General features: G+C 46.3%; 1 protein-coding gene and 1 long non-coding RNA gene across 4 annotated transcripts in view; one reads left to right on the plus strand and one right to left on the minus strand.

Moving 5' to 3' along the window:
* LOC119170806 (sialin) overlaps positions 1–23459 on the plus strand; it is an 82608-nt gene that overhangs the window by 331 nt on the left and 58818 nt on the right. The window contains exon 1 of one of the 3 annotated variants that reach the window (XM_075886633.1): positions 4836–4961. The exons of 1 other annotated variant lie outside the window; for it this stretch is intronic. Coding sequence is in view for 1 of the 2 variants with exons in the window: in XM_075886631.1 (XP_075742746.1) it covers positions 22081–22129 (49 nt within the window). In the remaining variant the exon portion in view is untranslated. Of the gene's footprint in view, positions 1–4835; positions 4962–21989; positions 22130–23459 lie in introns of those variants that run through there. One more of the 3 variants, XM_075886631.1, reaches the window with a different exon arrangement.
* On the minus strand, positions 2400–21869 carry LOC119170808 (uncharacterized). The gene is made up of 3 exons (XR_005109745.2): positions 21799–21869; positions 4132–4246; positions 2400–2547 (listed from the first exon to the last, which is right to left on the minus strand). It is a non-coding gene; the product is annotated as an uncharacterized LOC119170808 (long non-coding RNA).

Genomic DNA, 23459 nt, shown 5'->3' on the forward strand with positions numbered 1-23459 from the left:
TTACTGCAGTCGTTCCGTGTAGGACGTAGTGCGGTAGCTCGGGCAATGACCGTAGCAGTACACTCCCAGCGCGCATCATCTCGAGCGCATACAGCAGCTAACGACGCTTGCGCTAACTGACGCACATGCCACGTTCTGTGCAGCAAATGTTCACTCGAAAGTACCGATAACACACAGCTTCATGCTCGAAACCAATACGCCGAGTGCGATTGGCACTTACGTTTTCGTCCTGGGTACTGTGCATTGCGCAATACCGACAGGCCGCAACGACTTGGCACAGCCACCATATGTTCCGGGAATTCCGGCGTTGTGTGCGCATCGTAGGCGCGGGTGCCCACCTGCGCTTTTCCGGTACCGTCGCTTCATCTGCCAACAACCTGTTCGTCTGCGAGCTTGTGTATGTGTCGCTGTATTACAGATGAAAAACAAAAATGTAATTAATCAGGTGCTCGGCGTATTCCGGGTGACCGCTGCAGGGGTTGTCATTTCACAGTCGCATTATGCGAGTGATTCCTTGAGCATTTCCTGTAATAAGCTAAACTTGCGCAGCGTCTCGACAGTGCGCGTTTACTCCGCATAAACTGAAGTGGTCTTACACCGCTCCCTACTGAAGCCGCAGTTTTAGCTCGCATTCTGTACATCTACACTAGTGTTTTATAGCATTCTGCCCACCTTTGAATGTAGCAATGGCACACTTCGCAGTGTCTACTCGTAGTGATAAGTCATCAAACCAATCACCAGGTCGATTACGCTCGTTGCATGCAAATATCACTGTTCTCCCGCCCAAAAATTTTCAGATGCATGCCTATTGATGCATGTCAGCTATTTCACCATCACCTGCGTTTTTCTGTAGCATACACAGCGGACATACTACTGTAAACTGTCAATGTCTAGATCGATTTTTCTCAAGCCCCCCTCCCCCCTTCTTTTAACTAGAAATACACTTAGCTAAATGAAATGAAAAAGATTGGCAGAGGACATAAGCCCATGTGTATAAGACCATGTTTTGTTCAGCATGTACGTCAGTATAGCTTCAGGCAAAGATCGTGGAACTTCTTCAATCAGCAATAATAGCGAAAGTTGGGCTAGTTGGTGGTTCATACTTGGGAAGTAAAAACAGTGCAAAAATATAGACAAGGACAGAGGAAGAGACGACACCGCACTGATTTATATCAAGCATTTGATCCGGTCATGTGGATCCAGTCAGCGATGTCAGCGAGTTTTGATTTTTGCGCTGTTTTTACTTCCCAAGTTCTTCAATCAGTTAGCTTTCCAGGATTTTGTTAGAAGACATTTCACAAGTCACATCATCATCCTTCTCTTCGATTAGTTCACGGCAGGACGAAAGGCCTTTCTCAATCTGCCCTGCCTTGGGTGATTGCATCGCATCTCCAAAGACTTCATCACTCCGCCTAAAACACTGCTCTCTTCGGCTTATTTTTGCATTTCTTGGTCTCCGTTGCTCTACCTTACCACCAGTTATCTCTCCTGCACTTTACGTGGCCAGCTAAGGTCCACTTGTTTTACTAGTATGATCTACTGTAAAATACTGAGCATGCATGCCTTTTCAGATGATTTGAAATATGTGCCAATAACTAAGCAAGTACCCTCACTCCTTCCTCCATTTCTTTTGAACCTTTTCTCAGCTACAGAATTTCGCAGAAGTGATTCCCAGGAACCCAACTTCAAAAAGGCTTTAGATTTGTGCACAATTGACCATTTGCAGAAGCCCCGCCGCGGTGGTCTAGTGGCTAAGGTACTCAGCTGCTGACCTGCAGGTCGCGGGATCGAATCCCGGCCGTGGCGTCTGCATTTCCGATGGAAGCGGAAATGCTGTAGGCCCGTGTGCTCAGATTTGGGTACACATTAAAGAACCCCAGGTGGTCGAAAATTCCGGAGCCCTTCACTACGGCGTCTCTCATAATCATATGGTGGTCTTGAGATGTTAAACCCTACATATCTATCAATGACCATCTGCAGAAATCTGTAAGGCGGCTTTCCTGCAAAGTTGTTTTCCAACCGAAAACTCTCGTGTACAGGCCCCATGTGTACATTTGTTCACTAACTTCGTTTTCGTTGATCAGCTTTCTTGGCTTGGCAAATCATATTTTCAATGTTTAATTATTTTTTTATTTGTTGTTTCTTCATTAAGTCTTTTACAGGTTTGAGAGAGAGCATTTATTTCATGCCTTATTGCTTTACAACTTCAATTGCTGCTTTATATTCCAGCCTGATTATGCTTTTGATCATTCCCATTGTGGCAGTACTTTCTCCTTGTTTTTAAAGCTATTTGTTTTTTAGAATGATTTCAAAGCTGTCTGTTTTCAATCTGACCACATCTAGGTTGACATGTTTATTAGTGTTTAATTTTGCTCTTTTTCTCGAGGCTATTTGTGCCCTTATCAGTTTGTCGTACCGACACTTTATTTAGCATATTACATCTGGTGTCCTGCACTAAGCTTGGATCTCTGCATAATATAAAATCAATTCTGTATTTTCGTATCTTCGTTCAGTCTTTTTCATGTCCAATTTCTGTTCTTGTGCATCCTGCGAAAGAAGTTCGGTGGTAGAAATTCCCAGAGCCCTCCACTACAACATCTACAAATTCTACAACACTACAAATTCGGCAACTCAGGAAATAATCACTCACAAAACAGCCCTGGCTTATTGTCCATGCATTACTGATTAAAAAGGACTCAAGACCAATTGTTTTACTTATTTGGAGTCGTAATAGCTTGATGTTCTTGCAGATGACATGTACCTTAAAGAAAAAAAGGTGGCCAGATGCAGCTGAACTGAAGGTGTTGCCAAACGGTAATAAAGAGAGGGAAATATGTTACATTTTTGTAGTTACTTGTATTTCTAACAGGACATGGAATAGTAGCTTTCAATGCAGGGAGCAAAGAGTATTCCTCAGTGAGACATTGTGGTAGTCTAGAAATCATCCACCAGCGAATGCTCTTTTTAAAGTAGCTATTTGCAAGATCACCACTGGAAACATACAGAGCTTTCAAGCAGGGAATCGACAAAAAACTTTTTTCGAAATCTGTGCTGGTTGAAGCCAAGACAGGAGTTTTTTTGGTATTGAAGAAATTCTCGAACGCGATATAAGTACTAGTTTAGCACTGGTTCTAGAATTCCTTGTGTAATCATCTTGTTAATAACTTCTTATTTACATGGAGGGCCACGAATGTAGGTTCATTTGACCAAAGCACCTTGCTTTTATCAATAAACTCTACTAGCTTTCTCTCCATAGTGATTGACGATAACCGGGAGGTCTTCCGATTGTGTCTGCATTATGTCAAAATTCAAATTAACTGAGGGTTACTCTACTGTAGCCGACTGCGCTAAACATTTTTTTTTTTATCAATTTCAGTTTGTATTGTCCAAGTTTGAGACACTCGCTAGTTATGTGGGTTTGCTCTACGCATAGAGCAGGTGCAGGTAATGATCAGATATGCGACAAAATCTTTTCACCTTGTGAAAAAAAAAGCTTAACTTGGGGGTGCTAACAGTGGCTTCATTAGATGAGAAAGCGTATGAACAGATAGGGAAGCACTGTACGTGCTGTATAGGTTTTTGAACAGCGACACATTAACGCATATCAGTGTTGAGCCCCCCCTTAAGCCCCACATTTTTTAATAGCACTACTGTGACAAAAAGTATGCATGATTAGATTATGATAGACGACAGTGGCACTAAGGGCACCAACTAGACTAGAGGATTTGTCTTTCATCAAGCCAACCAGAGTTTTCCCTTTAATCACTTACAATCCTTCAAGTTCTATTTACTGTGATGAGAAAGAGTCTGAGCAAGGGCGTTATGTGGTGTGAAGCATTTCTTTTGCCCTCATTATTGTGCTGCCCATTTCGGAATGCCCAATTTATTTGAACTAGCCCTAATGTCAATTCGTCTGCAGTATTAATGCAGTACTAAAATAATACAGGGTGAATGTGCAGCTATATTGAGACAAATACTCAAAGCATTGTGAGCACACAAAAGCATTAATCGTGCCCACTGTTCATTTGGATGTTGGTTATGCATGGTACCGCTGCAGCTCCCAGCTGGCAAGCCTCAAGTTGAGGGGTCTCGTATGACTCCATGACAGCACTCTGCTCAAGCAGTTCTCACCTGTCTTTCTCGAGAATGTCTTTGGCCTGTCGTTTGGTGTGGATGATCATCTGGACGCTGGAAAATGGTCGGAGGTTGCAGAAAGGCGTCTTGAAGAGCTGATTGGAGCATGTTACTGCATTAAGAACAGCGCGAATACGGGGCATTGACGAAGGAAGAAACAGCAACTGCGTTTGATTTGTGTAGTATTCATCGGTCCTCAAATGCAGAAAAACCAAGTCACGAACAAGAAAACACATTTATCGACTTGGCAACGGACAATTACATACACAGTGAATCCCTTAACAATACAAGTATCAATTAAGTCCTAACTCACACTCGAGAGGATGGGTGTGTCCTGACGTATAGGTCCGTCGAGTGTCACTTACAGTAACAGAGGTAGCAACGATTCCAGCACGAAGCGGAGTTGATGAAGTCGTGCGCAGATGCACAAGTAGACTAAGACCTGCTCGTCGTGGAACATACAGGCCCACGCTGGCGACGGCCCACTAGGACGTGACACCAGGGCCACGGTCTTAGCTCGCATTGTGCCGGGACCCTTGGGACGCGGCACCGAGGCCACGATCTCAACTCCAGAAGAGGGCCAGCTCGGCTTGTGTCGGAACCCTGGGACGCGGCACTGAGGCCTCGATCTCGACTCCGGACCGCACGCTCGAGCCCCACAGAAACACCTGCTGGACCGGCTCGTCACACTCGCTGGTTCCCCGAACACCAAGCTCATCTCGACTGGTCTAGTCGCACTAGCTTGATCCCTGTGGACTCTCGGACCGAACGTTCGGCGCTCTGGCTAGCTGGCCACGTTCTCCCAGCCCGGCGAAGTTCGCCTGCTCGTGAGTTTTGTGAAGTTTTCTCTCACGCACACCACCGTCTTTCTTTCCGATCGGCTCTCTTGGTTGTGGGAAATACTCTCTTACCGCACTCTCCCCCACTTCCAGTACGTTGTGCCGCGTATTGTGATAAACTAGGTGCTAAACATCGTAAAACAGTAATAAAAAAAGACAGGGCGCGAGCAAATGTCAAATAGTGGAAGCGTCCTGTCACTATATAACACTGTAGACCACATACGCTACGTACTTTGGTTCGAGACTTCAACACCAACACTCGTCACACGTTTTGGTCGGCGGTGCCACATATGGTCTCACACACTGGCATGCCGCCTATACGTCACAGTGAGGCGCGCACACACTGTCGGCTCTGGTAATTAAACATAAGCCCATACGCAACACACACGACGCACTGATAACACAGGTGCCTCGTCACTCAGTGTTTTGCGGAGTGACAACACCACACCATGTTCGAGGTAGTCGTCATCAGTTAGGGCTTCTTTAGGCACGTCAGTTGTACGTCCGTGTCCTGTGGCATAGAAAGTGACTCTGGAAATGTGGTGGTTGAAACGACGGCTGCGGCAACGATGGCACCTGATGCATCGGTACACCCACACTGTCCATGCCATAGCAGTGGAGCTTAAGAAGCCCCGCAGGAGATTAAATGAAACCGGCGGTATTGCGTCTCTCAAAGTAGTAGTTTTGCCTAGCTCGTCGACACGGTGGTACTCTGGTCGTCGCGTCCGAAAGCAATCATGTGTCATCTTGAGAGATATGCGTACTGCTGGAAAGCGGCATATCTGGTTGTGAATTTGGCCATGGCGCTGTCAATAGCCCTGCAGGTTCAGAAGAATGTTTCGTTGTTTTCGCCCTCATCACGCATGCCTTCTGGATATCGTTGCCAGTTGCAGATGAACTGCTGTCACGGGGTTTCGGTTTATATATACGTGGTCGATTGACGACTTGACTGGCGCCGACCCGGTGTCGCTTACCACAATTAATAGTAGACGTCGATGACATCAGCTCCTCGATGGCCATTGTGCCAATCGGGTTCATGGACCGGTTTCCCATCACTGCTGTGGCATCGAGTGACATGACTCCTTTGATATTTTCCAAAACCACATCATAAAGTGAGTCTCGTAGGCAGTGAGCACGCACTTCTTTAAAAATTGGCATGTCTACGAAGATCACCGCTTCTGGTAGTTATCGTACCGTACGGTCGAGGAAGAATACCTGCCAATACTCTCCAGGCAACATTTCTTTTCGAACTAACGCCTCTTGCACAACAACTGTATCGCAGCCAGTGTCGCGGAGTACCCTAAGAGGGAGTTTATTCATGAACCCTTTCACAATGGGCATGTTGTCAATGCTGCCCAATGAAGAACTTTGGTTGACAATAGATATCTTTTTTCCATCTTTCAGATTAATGTACACTGCTTTTTCTACTGACTTCGCATCATTTCTTTTTTCCTGCTACAAAGCAAGATGCTTCGCATTTGTCCCCTCTATCGGCAGAATACTTGCCATTGTTATGATCATGCGCGGGGAAAGATGCTTTCGTTCGTGACCAGCATTCTGCCTCCCTGTGCCCTTTTTATCGCACAGAAAGCAAACATCTTTCGCCAGACGCATTTTCATTGCAAGTTCAGGCTGCCCTGTTTCCGTCCGAGCTCGTTCCGCATTCAAGTTCCAGAGCGCCTGCGCTTCCATAAAGGTGTCGGCGGCCTCACATATTGCGCTCAATATCTCGCATTTTCTTTCTTTAAGAAAAATTCTTAGTGGTGGGGAACAGCCTTTCATGAATTGTTCACATATGATTACTTCTCTTAAGCCAGAATAATTTTTTTCTGCGTTGCCCATTTGGAGCCAATAATCAAAATAACCGGACATTCTTGCTGCATACTGCAGGCCGGACTCATTATCTTCGCGTTTCGCCTTGCGAAATATCTTCGATAGGCTTCTGCAGTGTATCGAAACCGCTGCAGTATGCCACTTTTAACTTGTCATCATCCATGACGACGCCCATTTCTCACAGGGCCACCCTTGACACGTCTCGACCCGCTTAAACAGCTGCAGGTAGGCGTCGAGGTCGTCATGCATTTCGTCAAAGGGTGGTATCAGTTTATGGGGGGCTACACACTCCTGGTGCACGTGTAGTGCTCAAGGTAGGTCTCCCTGTTGCACCAGCTCTAGTAAACTCTCCTCCCATGCTCTCCTGAAGTCGCAGCTTCAGCTCCAATATCTTCAGTTCTTGTTCCTGAAGTAGGCGTTGTCGCTCAGAGCTTTCTTTTGTGAACTCGCGTTCTTTAGCACGTTCATCGCGGGCTATTGCACATTCTCTGTTCACCCATTCTTTAAGCTCATTCTTCTCAAGTCCTAGTTCACGGCCAAGTGCGAAAAATCTCTCCCTGTCCATGGCCTAGCCCTGCATCAGGGTAATGACTGTAACGTTAATGTGCCATCCTAGCAGAGGCTCGCCAAATGTGGTATTCGTTGGTTCTCAGATTAAGGAAAACCAAGTCAGGAACAAGAAAACACATTTATCGACTTGATATCGGACAATTGCATACACAGTGAATCTCTTAACAATACAATTATTCGTTGAGTTCTAACTCACACGCGAGAGGATGGGTGCGTCCCGACTTATAGGTTGGTCGAGCGTCACTCACTGTACTGCAGAGGTAGCAACAATTCCAGCATGAAGCGGAGTTGATGAAATCATGCGCAGATGCACGAGTAGCCTAAGACCTGCTCGTTGTGGAATGTACAGGCCCACGCTGGTGACGACCTCGGACGTGACACCATGGCCACGGTCTTGGCTCGCTTTGTGTCAGGACCCTTGGGACGCGGCACCGAGGCCACGATCTCGACTTCGGACAGCTCACTCGAGCCCCACAGGAACAGCCGCTAGGCTGGCCCGTAACGCTCGCTCGTTCCCGGGACACCAAGCTCATCCCGACTGGTCTGGTCGCACCAGCTCAATCCTTGTACACTCGGACCGAACGTCCAGCGCTCTGGCTGGCTGGCCACGTTCTCCCAGCTTGGCGACATTCGCCTGCTCGCAAGTTTTGCGAGCGTCTCTATCGTGCACACCGTCGTCTTCTTTTCCGATCGGCTATTTTAGTCGTGTGAAATACTCTCTTAGCACACTTAGCATTCATCCCGTATACACACTGCTTGCAGCGCAGTGACACCTGAAATTGTCTCTTGTAGAGGCTGTGCTCAGCACTAAAGCCAGTTCAAAGGCAAGGACTCCTTGCAAGGACAATGGCAAAAGTTCAGGTGGCAATGTCGGAGGTCGTTGCTGACTGATGGCCATACCCCCCATTTCGTGCATGTAATAACTAGGGAACAAGCCTGACTAGAAAAGCCACTACTGTCAGGAGCTACATGTAGGTGGCCCAGTGCATTAACACAGCATGCTGCGCTGGTTGTGTTTTTACAATGAAAGATGCTATGAGATCAGAACACGGGTCACGCGCGACGCGGTAGTTATCCACTGCCGCCGCCACCTGTCTGTAACCAGCATCGAAAGAAAAAAATGCAATAAATAAGCAACACCAATGACACAATGAGATTCAAACCCGGGTCTGCTGCTTGCCAGCCCAGCATTCTACCACTGAGCCTAGCCAGGGCTTGGAACACGTTTCTAAAGTTGCCTTAGGCAGGCTTTATGTTGGGAAAAAAATTGTGTTAATGTGAGTAATAAAGCGCTTTAGAACATCAAAGGAACAGCTAGGCATCACACAATGCGAATTGCGTAACACATGGGCCCTCCAATGCTCCAACCTATTAGAAAAGTTGTTCTTGATCAGCTATTATTTGTGACGCATACCCACTTCAGGCATAATTCTTCATCATCATCAGCCACTGCATAAAAAATTGCACAAACTTCCTAAAGAGTTTGCAGCAGATGCCATGCTTCTTCAAAGAGTGATGAAGGATAGCATAGGGAATATTGGCCTACTATAAAAAAATGATTATTTATGGCATAGTGGGTACCCAGCAGTGTGCTTATAGCAGTTACTTAAATTGTGTTTAGAAAAGGCTCTGAAAGGCCGCTCCTCTAGCTTTTGCTGTGACTGTGCTGTGCGTTTTGTTTGTTTATTCAATACTGCCAGCCACCCTTTGGCAGCCAGGGCAGGAGTGGTTCAGTGCACAAAGTTTACACGCGACCAGTAACACGGTCCGCGGTACACAGGGAAGCAATAATGCAGTAAGTAAGTAAAAAAAAAAAAAGAAAAAAAGCAGTGTACGTTGTGGCATGGTAGCAAGATAACACGTGAAATACGTTAATTCAATAGGACAGGGGAACAAGACCAGCACTTCCAATCATACACAATTTTGAATAGCCGTTGAAAAAGCATTTTGATTATTTAAGTTAGTAACGTCGCGTGGCAAAGTGTTCCATTCTGCTATCGTTCTCGGGAAAAAGGATAGACGGTGAGCGTTTGTTCTCGTGAAAGGCATTAGGATTGTTTTGTTGTGCTTGTTCCGGGTGGGGCGTGACATGTTGAATTCGAGATAAGTATTGAAGTTAAGCTTTGAATAACCATAGACTATACTGTGTAATGTTTTAAGTCGATGTAATTTACGGCGGGACTCTAGTGTTGGTAGGTCAGAACGCTTGCGCCGTTCTGTTTTGGATACTCGCCTGCTGTATGCGTTGTGAATAAATCGCAGCGCTTTCTTTTGTACCCGTTCGAGAATCGCTGAATCCGTCTTTGTGTGTGGGTCCCAAACAACGTCTGCATATTCGAGCAAGGGGCGGACCAGCGTAGTGTACGCAACGGTCTTCGTTCTGCTTGTACAGTGCTGAAGTCGGTGTCTTAGAAGCCAAAGTCTGCGCAGTGCTGATGATGTAATATTTTGTATGTGTTTGTTCCAGGTGAGGTTTGATGTCATGGTTACACCCAAATATTTGTACTCGTTAACAACCTCTAATTCAATATTGTTAATTTGATAAGCATATTGAAATGGAAACTTTTTGTGCGTTATTGTCATTTGGCGGCACTTTGTTGTGTTGAGGCTCATGTTCCAATCGGCACACCAATTACTAACAGCTGTTAAGTATTTGTTGAGAACTTTCTGGTCATTTACCGATTCAATAGGGAGATAAACAACGCAGTCATCGGCAAAGAAACGGAAACGCACCAGACAGTCGAACTGTAAATCGTTTAAATAGATAATGAAAAGCAACGGACCTAAGACGGAGCCCTGTGGGACTCCAGAAACAACTGATGACAAGTGAGAGGCAGAGTCACCTATCTGAACGTACTGATACCGGCTTGATAAGTAGGAGTCCAACCACTGAGTTATTTTCTCATTTTTGACCAAGTTTCGAATTTTTAACATCAGGTTGCTAAGGGGTACTCGATCGAAAGCTTTTTCGAAATCCAAGAATATAGCGTCAATTTGCCCCCCCTTATCTAAAACTTTTGAGATGTCGTTAGTCGTGTGTATTAGTTGTGTAACCGTGGAAAATCCACGCCGAAAACCATGTTGATTGCTCGTAAAAAACATGTTGCTCTCAAGATACGTTACTAGGTGTTTAAATATAAAGTGCTCCAAAACTTTACCGGCTGTACACAAAAGGGATATGGGGCGGTAGTTTTTTACAGAAAGTTTATCGCCGGATTTATGCACAGGAGTAACTTTTGCAGCTTTCCAATCGTCTGGAACCACACCGCTTAGTAGACTTTCGCTAAATATAATGTAAAGGTATTTCGAGCACCACTCCGCATACCGGTAAAGGAATGCATTTGGTATTCTGTCGGGACCTGCGGACTTTTTAGGGTCAAGGTTGAGCAAAGCCGAAAATATTCCCGGCTCAGTAATAGTTATATCGGGAATGTCAAAGCCAGGAATATTGAAATTAGTGCAGCACTGGGTTGCACGTACAAATACAGACGAGAAAAAAGCATTAAAAGCCCTTGCTATCGAGCAGGCATCGGACACTTCCCTGTCGTTTATTGTAATTTTGCCGACTGGGTCTTTCTTTTGGGTGATGTGAGTCCAGAACTTCTTAGGGTTGGTGACAAGAAAGTCGTGCATCTTAACATTAAAAAAGTGATACTTTGATTCTTTGATTTTTTTCCGTAGGTCAGCCTTTAGGGAAGGTAACACGTTAGGCGTTTTGGGCGCTCGGGAGAGACGCTTAACACGACGTTTTAAGTGAATTATGTCACGCGTAATCCACGGGCTTTGGCGGTTAATCCTTCTTTGTTTTTGTGGGACATATTTGTTAATACAAGTATGCACGGCCGTCTTGAAGTGCAACCATAATCCGTTTACGTCGAGATACCCGTAATTGTATTTGCTCTTAAAGGTGTCGAAATCTAGTTCGAGGAAGTCCAAAATACTTTCATCATCAGCACCGTTAAAATCTCTAAATGGCTTAATGATTGCCCGCAAAGTTGAGGGCAACATATGACTTTTAAACTGTACTATTTCGTGATCTGAAATCCCGGGAAGAACATTGACATCAAAACCGAGCCGTTGAACGGATTCAGAAAGAAAGACAAGGTCAAGTTTGTCGAAACACCTTGAGTTTGTCGAAACACGAGTAGGTTCATGCACAATTTGGCCTAATTTACAAGAAAAAACAACATCAAGCAGCAGTTCGGAATGATCGCAGGTAGGAACGGCACGCATCGAATCCCAGTCAATTCGGGGCAGATTAAAATCACCGCAGAGTACCATATGCGTGTAACGCTTGGCATACACGCCTACATGATCTGCAAATGCTTCAAGTACTGTAATGTTGGAATTTGGTGGTCTGTAAAATACACCGATAAAGATGTTGAGTTGCGGATGGTGAAGAACAATGCAAGCCATTTCAATGTTTTTGTGTTGGGGAAGGGGGGTATAGTCCAGGCCTTTTTTTATTATTAGTGCCACACCCCCACCTTTTGAAGCCCGGTCACAGCGATAGATTTCGTGGGAGCTCGGTATCGCTACCGAATCTGGAATTTCGTCACTTAGCCACGTTTCTGTTACAGCCGTGACGTCGGGATCGTATACGGTGAGAACGCTTTCCAGATCATCAGACTTGTTTAAAATACTTCGTGCATTTATATTCAAAACAGAAAAAGGTTTGGAATTCGTGAGCGAAGGCACATCAGAGTCACTCTTTCCTTTGCTATCAGCTCGGTCGTGGTTTGGTGGCAATTGTCACTGCGGAGCGAAAGGGACTCTCGCTCCAAGAGTGTCGTCCCACACAAAAAGCTTATCATCGACTTTGATCTTGTCGAACGACTGCGTCACTTTTATCCCCTTCTTTCTTAGTTCAGCAGTGCTATCCCAAAGTTTTTTCCGGACAGCCCGGACGCGAGACGAAAAGTCTTCTGATATGCAACATTCCGTGTCTTTCAAGTTTTTACAGTTTTTTAGTATCCTCGCCTTGTCTCTACCGTCCACCAGCTTGAAAATTACTGGTCTACATTTGTTTTCCTTTTTTCTACCTATCCTGTGAGTACATTCTATTCCGACGTTCTTCACTTTTAGTATTTCACCAAGAATGTCGTTCGATACTATCTGCTCTAGCAACTCCACCTTTTCATCCTTCATCTCTTTGATACCGTACACTATCAAATTACCCCTCCAACTGCGGTTTTCCAAGTCGTCGATTTTATAAACGAGGCTGTCCACTTGTTGTTGTAGTTTGTCTACTTTAGTGGTGTAACTTGTTACGGTGCCAGATAGTTCATCTAGCTTTCTCTCAATTGCTGAGAGCTTATCACAAGTTTCACTCAAGCGTTGTGTGGCGGTACCTGAACTTTCTTTGAGTAGACGAATTTCATCTAAAATCTTCTGAAACATAGCTTCTGTGGGGCCAGGGTTCGACCCAACGTCCCCACAATGAGGTAGCAGGTCTACAAAACAGTCATACACTGCAGAAAGAGCAAGTAGTAGCGACCGTAGGCTTGGTGGTTTATTATTATTATTTTTTCATCTATGTACACACAGCCTGCATTTACACCTTGATTTAAAAATCTGGAAACTGGTGTTACCGCAGTACACAATTGCACATGCCAAAGTGGACATCTAAAGCAAAGACGACGATAACAACAAGGCTACATGAAATTCACTGTGTGTATGTTTAAACACTTATGATTAGAGCTGTTTGGCAAGTTATTCCAAATTAGACAGAAGTTCAGGTGATGATGGAATCTTGAAGAGATTAAAAATTCATGAACGGCTTGGTGTCGCTGGAGCGAATGTTTTGACAAGTGGACTTGTCTTCAGTGACTCCAGCGACACCTCAGGTTCACAACTTTTTTATCTATTTAACAAATTTAAAATGTTTTAGCCAAACGAATTCAAAGTGGACACACTACAGTTCAAGTACCTCACAAAACTCACTGGAAAACTTGGCAGTGATGATCCATTTTGGAGCTAAACAAGTGTCACGATTTTGATAGATAGGTGTGGAAAAACTAGGTTTCTTATTAAAAAACTAACACCTATGAAAGGTGTAGCCCACTTTATATATATGTATATATATATTGTAGCAAGCATGTTCTTTGGAGGAGTTTCATCAAGAAACTTGCCAGGGCAAGTAAGACAGCTACAGCACAGAAAACAGGAGGTCGAGAGCGCGACACACGAACGTTGTCGTCTTTTCTCTCATCGGCATCTGCAGAGCTAGCGCCGATGTGCACTGGTACGATTTCCTCCCTGCACAAACAGAAGCCATCCTGGTGACGGGGACATAAGGAAAAGACGCTATAGGTGGGTCGTAGCAGGGTTTAAGTCGCCTGACGTGATTTGTTTTGCGGCCTCAGCAGCGATGATAGGGTGATGGGTCGATCGGCTCCACAACGTAGTTCACGGGAGATGTCTGCTTCAGTATGCAGAAAGAGCCGTGGTACCGTGACAAAAGCTTGGTGGAAAGTCCGTGAGTTGTGGACGGGACCAAAAGCCGAACCAGCTTTCCAGGGGAGTAATGGGCATCAGACGCAGAGGTGTCATGACGGAATTTTTTGGCGCGACTAATCTTGCGTGATGTACGAGTGTGCCAGTTTACGACATTCTTCAGCGTAAGCAGCATCTTGAGAGATGGTTTTGCCTTCAGAAACGTCCGGTTGTTAAGGCAGAATAGTGTCCATAGAACATTAAGATTCACATTCATACAGGAGAAAGAAGGGAGAGAAGCCAGTAGTAATTTGAGAATCAGAGTTGTAAGCGTAGGTGACGAAATGGAGTACGCGGTCCCAGTTTATGTGGTCTTCCGACATGTACATCGCCAGCATGTCGGCAAGGGTACGATTGAAGCGGTGCTATGTACAATGTGGCATTCTTTGAGCAGAACCTCGATGGCATTTGAGAGGAAGACCCGGCCCTGGTCACTAATTAATTCATGTGGGGCCTCATGGCGCAGAATGAGGTGATGAAGAAGGAACCGCGCGACGTCTTTCGCGGTGACAGCTGGCAGCACAGATGTTTCTGCGTACCGCGTGAGGTGGTTGATGGCGACTATTATCCAATGGTTGCCGTCAATAGTGGTCGGGAGTGGACCGAAGCGATAGACTCCGACGCGGTCTAATGGTCGGGCAGGTCAGAGCAATGGCTGTAGAGGACAAGCGGTGCTATGAGTAGGAACCTTGCGACATTGGCACGCAGGGCATGACAACATACCCGCGAACGTATCAATGCATGCCTCGCTAGTAGTACCTCAAGCGGAGACGCGAGTACGTCTTGAATGAGCCAGCGTGACCACACTGAGGGTGTCATAGAAGGCACTGCAAATGACCGCATGCAAATGACGGGGGATCACAAGGAGCCATCTGCGGCCGTCAGTCAGGTAATTGCGACAATACAGCAAGCTTTCACAAAGTGTGAAGTGTTGGACTTGACGACGTAAGGTGCGTGAGGTGGAGTTTGGGGCCCGTTGAGACAAAATATCAAGCAGGGAAGCGATCCAGGGATCTTTGTGCTGTTCTTCCAGCATCTCGGTTATGGTCAGAGATGATGAATAACAAGTGGAAGCTGGCGAGCCGGCAGAATCAGAAGGCAGTGGTGATCGAGATAGGGCGTGAGCGTCAGTGTTTTCGTCCAGAGCGATAAATCATGCGTATATCGTACTCCTGTAATCGTAAAGCCCAGCGAACCAGGCGTCCAGTCGGGTCTTTCAAGGACGACAGCCTGCATAGTGCGTGGTGGTCGGTAACAACATCAAACTGGCACCCATAGAGGTAGGTGCGAAATTTACCGATTGCCCAAACAATTGCCAAACACTTCTTTTCTTGCGACGGAGTAATTTGACTCCATCTTTGTGAGGGTACGACTGGCATATGCTACAACAAACTCGCCAAAGTCTGGTTTCCGCTGACCGAGTACCGTGCCAAGGCCGACCCTGCAAGCGTCCGTGTGTATTTCTGTTGGCGCGTTTGGATCATAGTGGCGCAGAATTAGAGGAGACGCGAGGAGGAGGCGAAGCGTAGTAAATGACTCATCTCAATCTGCATTCCAAGCTGAGAGGTCGTTGCTGCCGGCGAGAACCTGTGTCAAGAGTGATATAATCGAAGTGAAATTGCGGATGAAGCGTCGAAAATATGCACCCAGCCCAATAAAGCTTCGGAATTCTTATAGAGTGCTGGGGTTGGGATATTCGGCAACCGCTCGAAGTTTGGCAGGATCAGGCGAAATTCCTTCTTTGGAGACGATGTGGCCTGGTATGGTAAGCTGACGGGCGTCAAAATGACATTTCTTTAGGTTTAACTGCAAGCCAGTGTTAGAGAGGCATTCGAGAACTTGTTCAAGGGGAGCGATTTAAGATGAGAAATATGCAGAAAAAAACACTGTCATCTAAGTAGCATAAACAGGTCTGCCATTTGAGGCCTCTGAGAATGGTGTCCATCATCCTTTCGAAGGTAGCAGGCGCGTTGCAAAGGCCAAAAGGCATTACGTTAAATTCGTATAAACCGTCAAGGGTGACAAACGCTGTTTTTGGATGGGCGGCTTCAGCAATGGGCACTTGCCAGTACCCTGAGCGCAGATCCAGTGATGAGAAATATTCGGCTCCTTGAAGGCAGTCCAGGGCGTCGTCGATGTGCGGTAGGGGATAAACATCCTTCCCCGTCATCTTGTTTAGGCAGCGGTAGTCAACGCAAAATCTCATTGAACCGTCTTTTTTCTGCACCAACGTGACAGGAGAGGCCCAGGGACTGTTCAATTTCTGAATCACGCCACGTTTCAGCATGTCATCGACATTGTCGCTAATAAGACGGCGTTCGGCTTGTGATACTCGGAGCCCCGCCGCGGTGGTGTAGTGGCTGAGGTACTCGGCTGCTGACCCGCAGGTCGCGGGTTCGAATCCTGGCTGCGGCGACCGCATTTCCATTGGAGGCGGAAATGTTGTAAGCCCGTGTGCAAAGATTTGGGTGCACGTTAAAGAACCCCAGGTGGTCGAGATTTCCGGAGCCCTCCACTACGGCGTTTCTCATAATCATATGGTGGTTTTGGGACGTTAAACCCCACATATCAATCATCAATTATTGTGATACTTGGAAGGGACGGTGTCGCAGGGGAGCATGATGACCGGTGTCAATACACTGAACCACTGCAGACGTGCACCCCAATAATGGCTGGCCAACGTCGAAAGAGGCACGAAAGCGTTCAAGCAGTTGAACAACCTTTGTGCGCTGGACTGGCGTAAGCGCGCTATTGATGCTACGCAGGAGGATGTCTTGGAGAGGGACGGTGGTAGCCACGGCGGAAGTGACGGCATTTATTGTCCATGGTGTCTCATCGCACATTGCATCCAAAGGGAAGATGGCGTCAAAACTGTCTAAATGCCCAACACATTCGCCACGTAACAGAGTTGCCGAGCAAGGAAAGGGATTGCATGCGTAGACCACACCGGCACCATTCACAAGGGCAACGATGGCAAATGGGAGTATGAGGTTTCATCGACGTGCACAGTCTTCAGACGGTGTAAACAGGACTGTCAAATCACAAACAGTCAGAGGAAACGGACACCAGGGTGGCAGGGAGCGGAGAAATGATAGCCTCAGCAGTGACAACCAATTTAGGCGCCGGGCTCGGGACGTCGACAACCGTGGTACTGAAAGAGGACAAAGCGAGTCGAGCGCCAGCGCAGTCAACGTCCACATCATGTGTAGAAAGGAAGTCCCAACCGAGGATCACGTCATGGGACGCATGTGGTAGGACAACAAATTCCACAATGTAGAATGCGTCATTGATAAAAAGATGTGCTGTGCACGCCACCTCAGGCTTAACGTGCTGCGAGCTCGCCGTCTGTAATAAAAGATCAAAAACGGACATTGTCACTTCCTGCAGTTTGTGGCATAAAAGTTCACTTAAAACAGAAACAGCAGCTTCTGTATCGACAAGAGCATTCGTCGCGACACCATCAATAATAACCGCGATCTCATTCGGAGGTGAAAGATGAGGCTTTGAAATTTTCGACGAGGGTGCAGTTCGTGCCTCAGGAACTGCGGCTCTTAGTTTTCCTCTTGCGTGGGGTTGGTACGGTGGAGCATAGGAGAAATGGAGCGGCGCAAGAGAGAAAGAGATCGACGTGAGGGGGGAACCGGCACGGCGTGAATAAGCGCCCGATGAGTCGGCGGAAACAGGGTATGCTGGCTGCTGTGGCATGTTATCGAAGTTGGGGATGTAATCATTTGCACAAAGATTGCGCTGATGACGACTGTAACGCGCAACATAGCCAGGAATGTCGCAGGCGTAGCGGATTGGCCTGTTGTCTGGAGTGCGTAAATGGTTGTGAGGTGGTCCGGGAAGCGAGAGGGGTTGTGCGAGAGCAGGGCGTATTGGGTGAATAGGGCGTGGTGGGGAGTAGAAGTTGGTGGCTGGGGCGGATGGTGTTGGCTTCGGTCGAGCATAGGAATGGGTAACGTTGCATAGGTTGCATAGGCCTCAGCATAGGTGAAAGGTGCTGCAGGCTGTGTTGGTGGCACAGGAAAGGGAACTGCCTCAGCAATTTGAGCCTGAATGACAAGACGGAGCGAGTGATCTAGTGCCGTGGGACTCTCAGTGACAGACGTGACAATAGAGCTGACGAGCTACTCCCTCATAGATATATTGCTTAATTTGCAGCAGTAAGGTGGAATATTCAGCGGCAGTGCTCTTAGCTTCCAAAGATGAGAGTTCGCCGTGGGAATTCCGGCGCGACGGGTAGAAAGGCGCTCTTTGCGCAGCTTGTCAAAGCTTTGGCACAGTTCAATTGCTTGCGCTACTATCTGAGGGCGTTTCAGACAGTAGCGTCATCTATGCCTTTCAGTATGTGCCTTATTTTGTCAGACTCCGCCATAGATGCATTCATGCGCTTACACAGGTCGATGACGTTTTTAATATAACTCGTAAACCTCGCACTGTTCCTTTGGGCTCTGGCACCGAGGCGATGTTCGGCGCGAAGCTTGCGCAATCCAGGCCGGCCGAAGAATGAAGCGATGATTTGCTTGAATGCCGACCAGGTGGTGAACTCGGCTTCATGGCTGTAGTACCATAGCTTCACCACATCGGTCAGATAGAAGCTGACGTGCATCAACTTAGCAAGGTCATCTTATTTGTTGGGACCGCTAACACGCTCAAACTCTACCAGCCAGTCTCCGACGTTAAGTTCGTCGGTGCCGCTGAACATCGGAGGGTCATGTTGACGAAGCTTCCCAGCACACATGACCATAGGTGGTGCTTGGGAAGGAGCGGCGTCCTCGGCCATTGCGGGGGCAGATGGTAAAGTCCGGTTGCGGAGCTCCAAGACGAAAATGAGAACGACCCAGCAGCTCTCCACCAAGTGTAACAAGCATGTTCTTCGGAGGACTTCCAGCAAGAAACTCGCCAGGAGAAGCATGACAGCTGCAGCACAGAAAACAGGAGGCCGAGAGCGCGACACACAAACGTCGTTGTCTTTTCTCTCACTGGTGCTCAACTAGCGCCGATGTGCACCGGTACAATATCTATATATATATTGCTATGGTATGAGCTGGGCTGTAGTATGTGCCGGGTAGGTAGAAGAGAAATACGACGTTGGCTGGTGCGGCCTGAGGACTCCATCCACTCCCGAACTTCATCCTCACCCTGTAAATAAATCCACCTATCCTTTAATTCAACCGTAATAGTTTTGTGGTGGAGGTGCTGGGTACATCTTCGTTCAGGTCGTAATAGGTGTTGGCTGGCTGATGGAGGTAACTGAAGCGGTCTTCGAACCTCGGCAGCGGGTAGTTATTGCGCTGTGACCTCGGTGGTGAGGGTGGCCTGTAGTGGTCGTCATCGTTGCCTGCTGCGGCAAATGACACGGAAGGGCGAGAGGGAGGCAGTGCGGGTGTAGCTTCGTACGGCGTCGGGTGAGCGTGTCGAGTGAGCTCTTCTCGAACGATCTGGCGTATTGTCGACGCGAGATCAAGCGGCGTGTATTTGTCAACACTTGCCACAGGGGTTAGATTCGGTAGGCAACCGAACTTGGGGGTGATACGTCGCATCTTTAGGGTCTCGAATGTGCGACAGTGGCTTATGACGTCGGTTACCGTAGCAAGGCTGTCTTTGCTGATGAGGAACTGATACACGTCCTCGGCAATGCCCTTCAACAGGTGGCCAACTTTGTCTTCCTCTGACATAGAAGAGTTGACAATCTTGCAGAGCTTCAAGATTGCCTCGACATAGGTCGTGCACGTCTCTCCTGCGATCTGAGCTTTCTGCAGTAACGTTTGTTCCACCTGCTTTCTCTTAGCTACGGAGTCTCCGAAGCACGCTCTTATTTCGGAAACGAAGCGATCCCATGACGTGAGGGCATCTTCGTGGTTCTCGTACCACACGAATGCTGTGTCCGTTAAGAAAAATACTACATTGGTCAGCTGGGTCGCCGCGTCCCACTGGTAGTATTTGCTCACCCGTTTGTAGTGTGTGAGCCAGGCATCCACGTCCTCGCCAGATTCGCCACCGAATGTGCGAGGCACTATCAGATCCTGACGCAACCAGGGACCAGCCGCACGCGAACCTGGTACTAGCGGTGCTGCTGGGACTGGTAGAAGGTCTGCAGCTGCGGGGATCCGGTTTCCTTCTTCGCCGTGAGACATCTCAGCTGCCAGTGGTAACGAGGGCAGTCAAGCAAGGCGGCGCCTTCGTCGTAGATCAGGCGCTTGAAGCGTCGTGTTGCTTGGTTGATTACCCAGCGCCTCCACCACAAAATTGTTACGGTTGAATATATATATATATATATATATATATATATATATATATATAGTGGGAGTAATAATTCAATGGGCCAGTTAGCCTTCGTGAAGGTGTGGGATATGGCACAACGGGAGCGTTGTCAACAAGGATAAATATATTTATTTCCCAACAGTTTCGGGAGGGGTCCTCTCTTCATCAGGGAATGAGATTATATATATATATATATATATATGTATATATATATATTAGGAAGTAGAGGACGGGCAAAACAAAACCTTTTTATTTTTCCTACGTTTCATCCGGCGACCGGCTGAAACGTAGAAAACATAAAAAGGTATCTGAAAAGGTATCTTCGTATCTGAATCCAAAGACACCTTCTTTTTCATATATATATATATAGAGAGAGAAAGAGACAGACAGATGACGTCAGGTACGAAGGAGGGACCGTTGTATTGTCATATTCAGCAGTCGTATACCTTCATCATCCATTCATGTCATGTACGTAACATCGACTTCAATATATGTGAAGCTAGCAAAACCTCCGCGAGTGCACTGTGAACGTAACATGTAGTCATGTTTTACACGACACGCGTCATGATTATCATGTTTGGACGTATCACTTTCCTTCGTCGTCCGTTCACGTCACGTAATACCAAATTCGATACATGTGAAGCTAATGAACGGCCGTGAGCGCATTATGAGAGTGGTATGTAGTCATGTTCTTACATGACATGCATGTCATGATTATCATGTTTGCACTAGTCATATACTTTCGTCAACCATTCATGTCACATAATACCAAATGTGGTGTACGTGAAGCTAGCAAAACGGCCGTGAGTGCCCTGTAGGCATAGCATGTAGTCATGTTTTACATGACATGCACATCATGATTATCATGTTTGGACGTGTCATTTACCTTCATCGTCGATTCACGTGACATAATACCAAATTTGATATATGTGAAGCTAGTGAAACAGCCGCGAACGCATAATGAGCGTGGCGTGTAGTCATGTTCTTGCATGACATGCATGTCATGATTTTTATGTTTGGGCCATTCACTTACGTTTTCCATGCAGTCGTCACATACCGTACCAGTTTTGCAATATGTCATGTCAACAAAACCACCGCAAGTGCAGCAAGACCATAAAATGTACCCATGCAATAATTTTCATGTTATTACTAGTGAGCTATGCTCATCATACAGTCATGTTATGCCATATCAATTTTGGTACAGATCCCATTATCGAAACGGCTAGGAGAGCTAAATGTCGTTGGTGGCTAGACAGACAGACGGACAGACAGATGCATGTGGTCAAAGTCGTCAAAGATCTCTAAGAAATGCTTCACATTTAATATCTGGGGTTTAATGTCTCAAAGACAACGTACTGGAGGGCTCCGGAAATTTTGACATCCTAGGGTTATTTAACGTGCACCTAAATATAAGTACATGGGCCTTGAACATTATCTCCTCCATCGAAAATGTAGCTACCTCAGCCAGGATTTCATCCCACAACCTTCAGGTTTAGCAGTCATGCACCATAACCACTACACGGCCGTAACAAGGTGCTTGAGGTTGAAAAAAACGGAACAAGATTTATCTGAAAGAAAGCAATTTCCTTGACAGTAAGTGATAATTGCTCTTCAAAAGAGATTCATTCTATAGCATGCATGCACATCAAAGCTTGCCTACTGTCGCCCTTCTCTTGCATGCAGAGTTTCTTCTTTGAAAATATGTGTGAGTGCTGCTTGTTCTGAGTTTTCTTCGGTGGTTCTAGAGAAGTCCTTGCGTGGGCAAAGGATTATCTCTTTTCTTTTTTTCGCGATTCTCCGTCTTAGGTGCGTTATCTTTGCCGATCCTTGCACTTGAAAAACGATGTTGACAGATGCACTCCAGGACTTGCTGGGCTTTCCCTACAGGGTTTGCGGAAAGATCATATTCATTGTGCCATAGTATTTCAGGCTATCTCTTTCTATGTCTGTCATGGGATACATACATAAGTTGTTTGTTTGGGCGTCACGTGGTGAGTGAAATTTTTTATTTTACTCAAAATTTTAAGACTTCCTTTTTTGTATGACAGGATTACTTTATGATAACTGCGGTTCCTACAGTTATCACTTTATATCATTTTTTTGCTGAGTAGGTTTGGTGTGCCTTTGGCATTTTGTAGGTTCTTTCTTTTTGTTTACAAACAGCATTGACAGGTGTTCTTCTGTTGAATGTTGCAGGGAATTTAGGGATTCTCATGACAAAAAAGGAACTTGTATCATCAGGTTGGGAGACTTGTGCGTGAATGCATAAGTACCCTCTGCCATTATGCTGAATGTGCTGTTTGGCCAGTGTAGCTTAGGCCATTCAAGTTTGATGGTGCTCTGTTTTTGCCTACAGTTGCACCTACACGAAAAAAATCTTTTTTTAACCTCGAATTTCTTGAAAATAACTGTATAATATTGACAGAAAAACCTGCCTTCTATTTTAGATCAATCTTCATCTTGAAACTTGAAACTGCTGCATGAATGATGCTAAAGATGTGTTTTGGTGTTCGGTGAGGGTTCCCCTGCTGTTTTTATGCCTTATTCTTTAGGCCTTGTCCCCTCATTCATTCAGTTTCTACACCTGTTGATATACCCTGTCCCACTTTCTGAACTGTCCTCCTGATGCCTCGACCGTGTCTCCAGTTCTTACTGTGCTTATTTCTCTCCTATCTGTTTCTCTGCCATGTGAGCAGATCACAAGGTAAAGCCACTGATGTGCACTTGGTGGCTAGGAATGTAATCAGCAGATCAGTGAGCATCTGCAGTTCTCCTGCAGAGTAAAAAAAAAAGATGAGAAAAGAAAATGCTGCGTGTAAGCCAGATAGTTAATAAGTTCTTATGAAAACTGCTGTGGCTCTATGACTGGTTCTCATGCCCTGTTTTTATTGCTCTTTCTCTTTGTTAAGGAAAGGTCTTGCCTGTGTATGTACAGTGGATGTGCTTGCTTAGTAGAGTTCTGTGTATATTTGACTTCATATACGATCCAATTCATATAAGATCTAAACAAAAAAAAAAACGAAAGCTTGGTGGTTATAGTTGCCCAACCAGGTCACGCTTCCCTTTTGGTGGGCGGGTCACTTTCGCAGTCTTGCTCCCACCATGCAGGCATCTTATTCACTTGCCCCGAAGCAAGAGGTGCTTGTCCAAGTAGGAAAGAAAGCTCTGCAGAATGAACTTACACTCTGAAAATCAAATTCTGCATGAAATAAACAGGAAACAACTTTGGAACAGTGACAAGTTTAGACTCTCATGCTCTGTAACTTGCCAGCTATGTGGCACAAATCATGTTTGAATCTGGTCTTGACCAGATAGGTAGCA

This window comes from Rhipicephalus microplus, chromosome 2 (assembly GCF_043290135.1).
Source record: "Rhipicephalus microplus isolate Deutch F79 chromosome 2, USDA_Rmic, whole genome shotgun sequence".
Classification (NCBI taxonomy): Eukaryota; Metazoa; Arthropoda; class Arachnida; order Ixodida; family Ixodidae; genus Rhipicephalus; species Rhipicephalus microplus.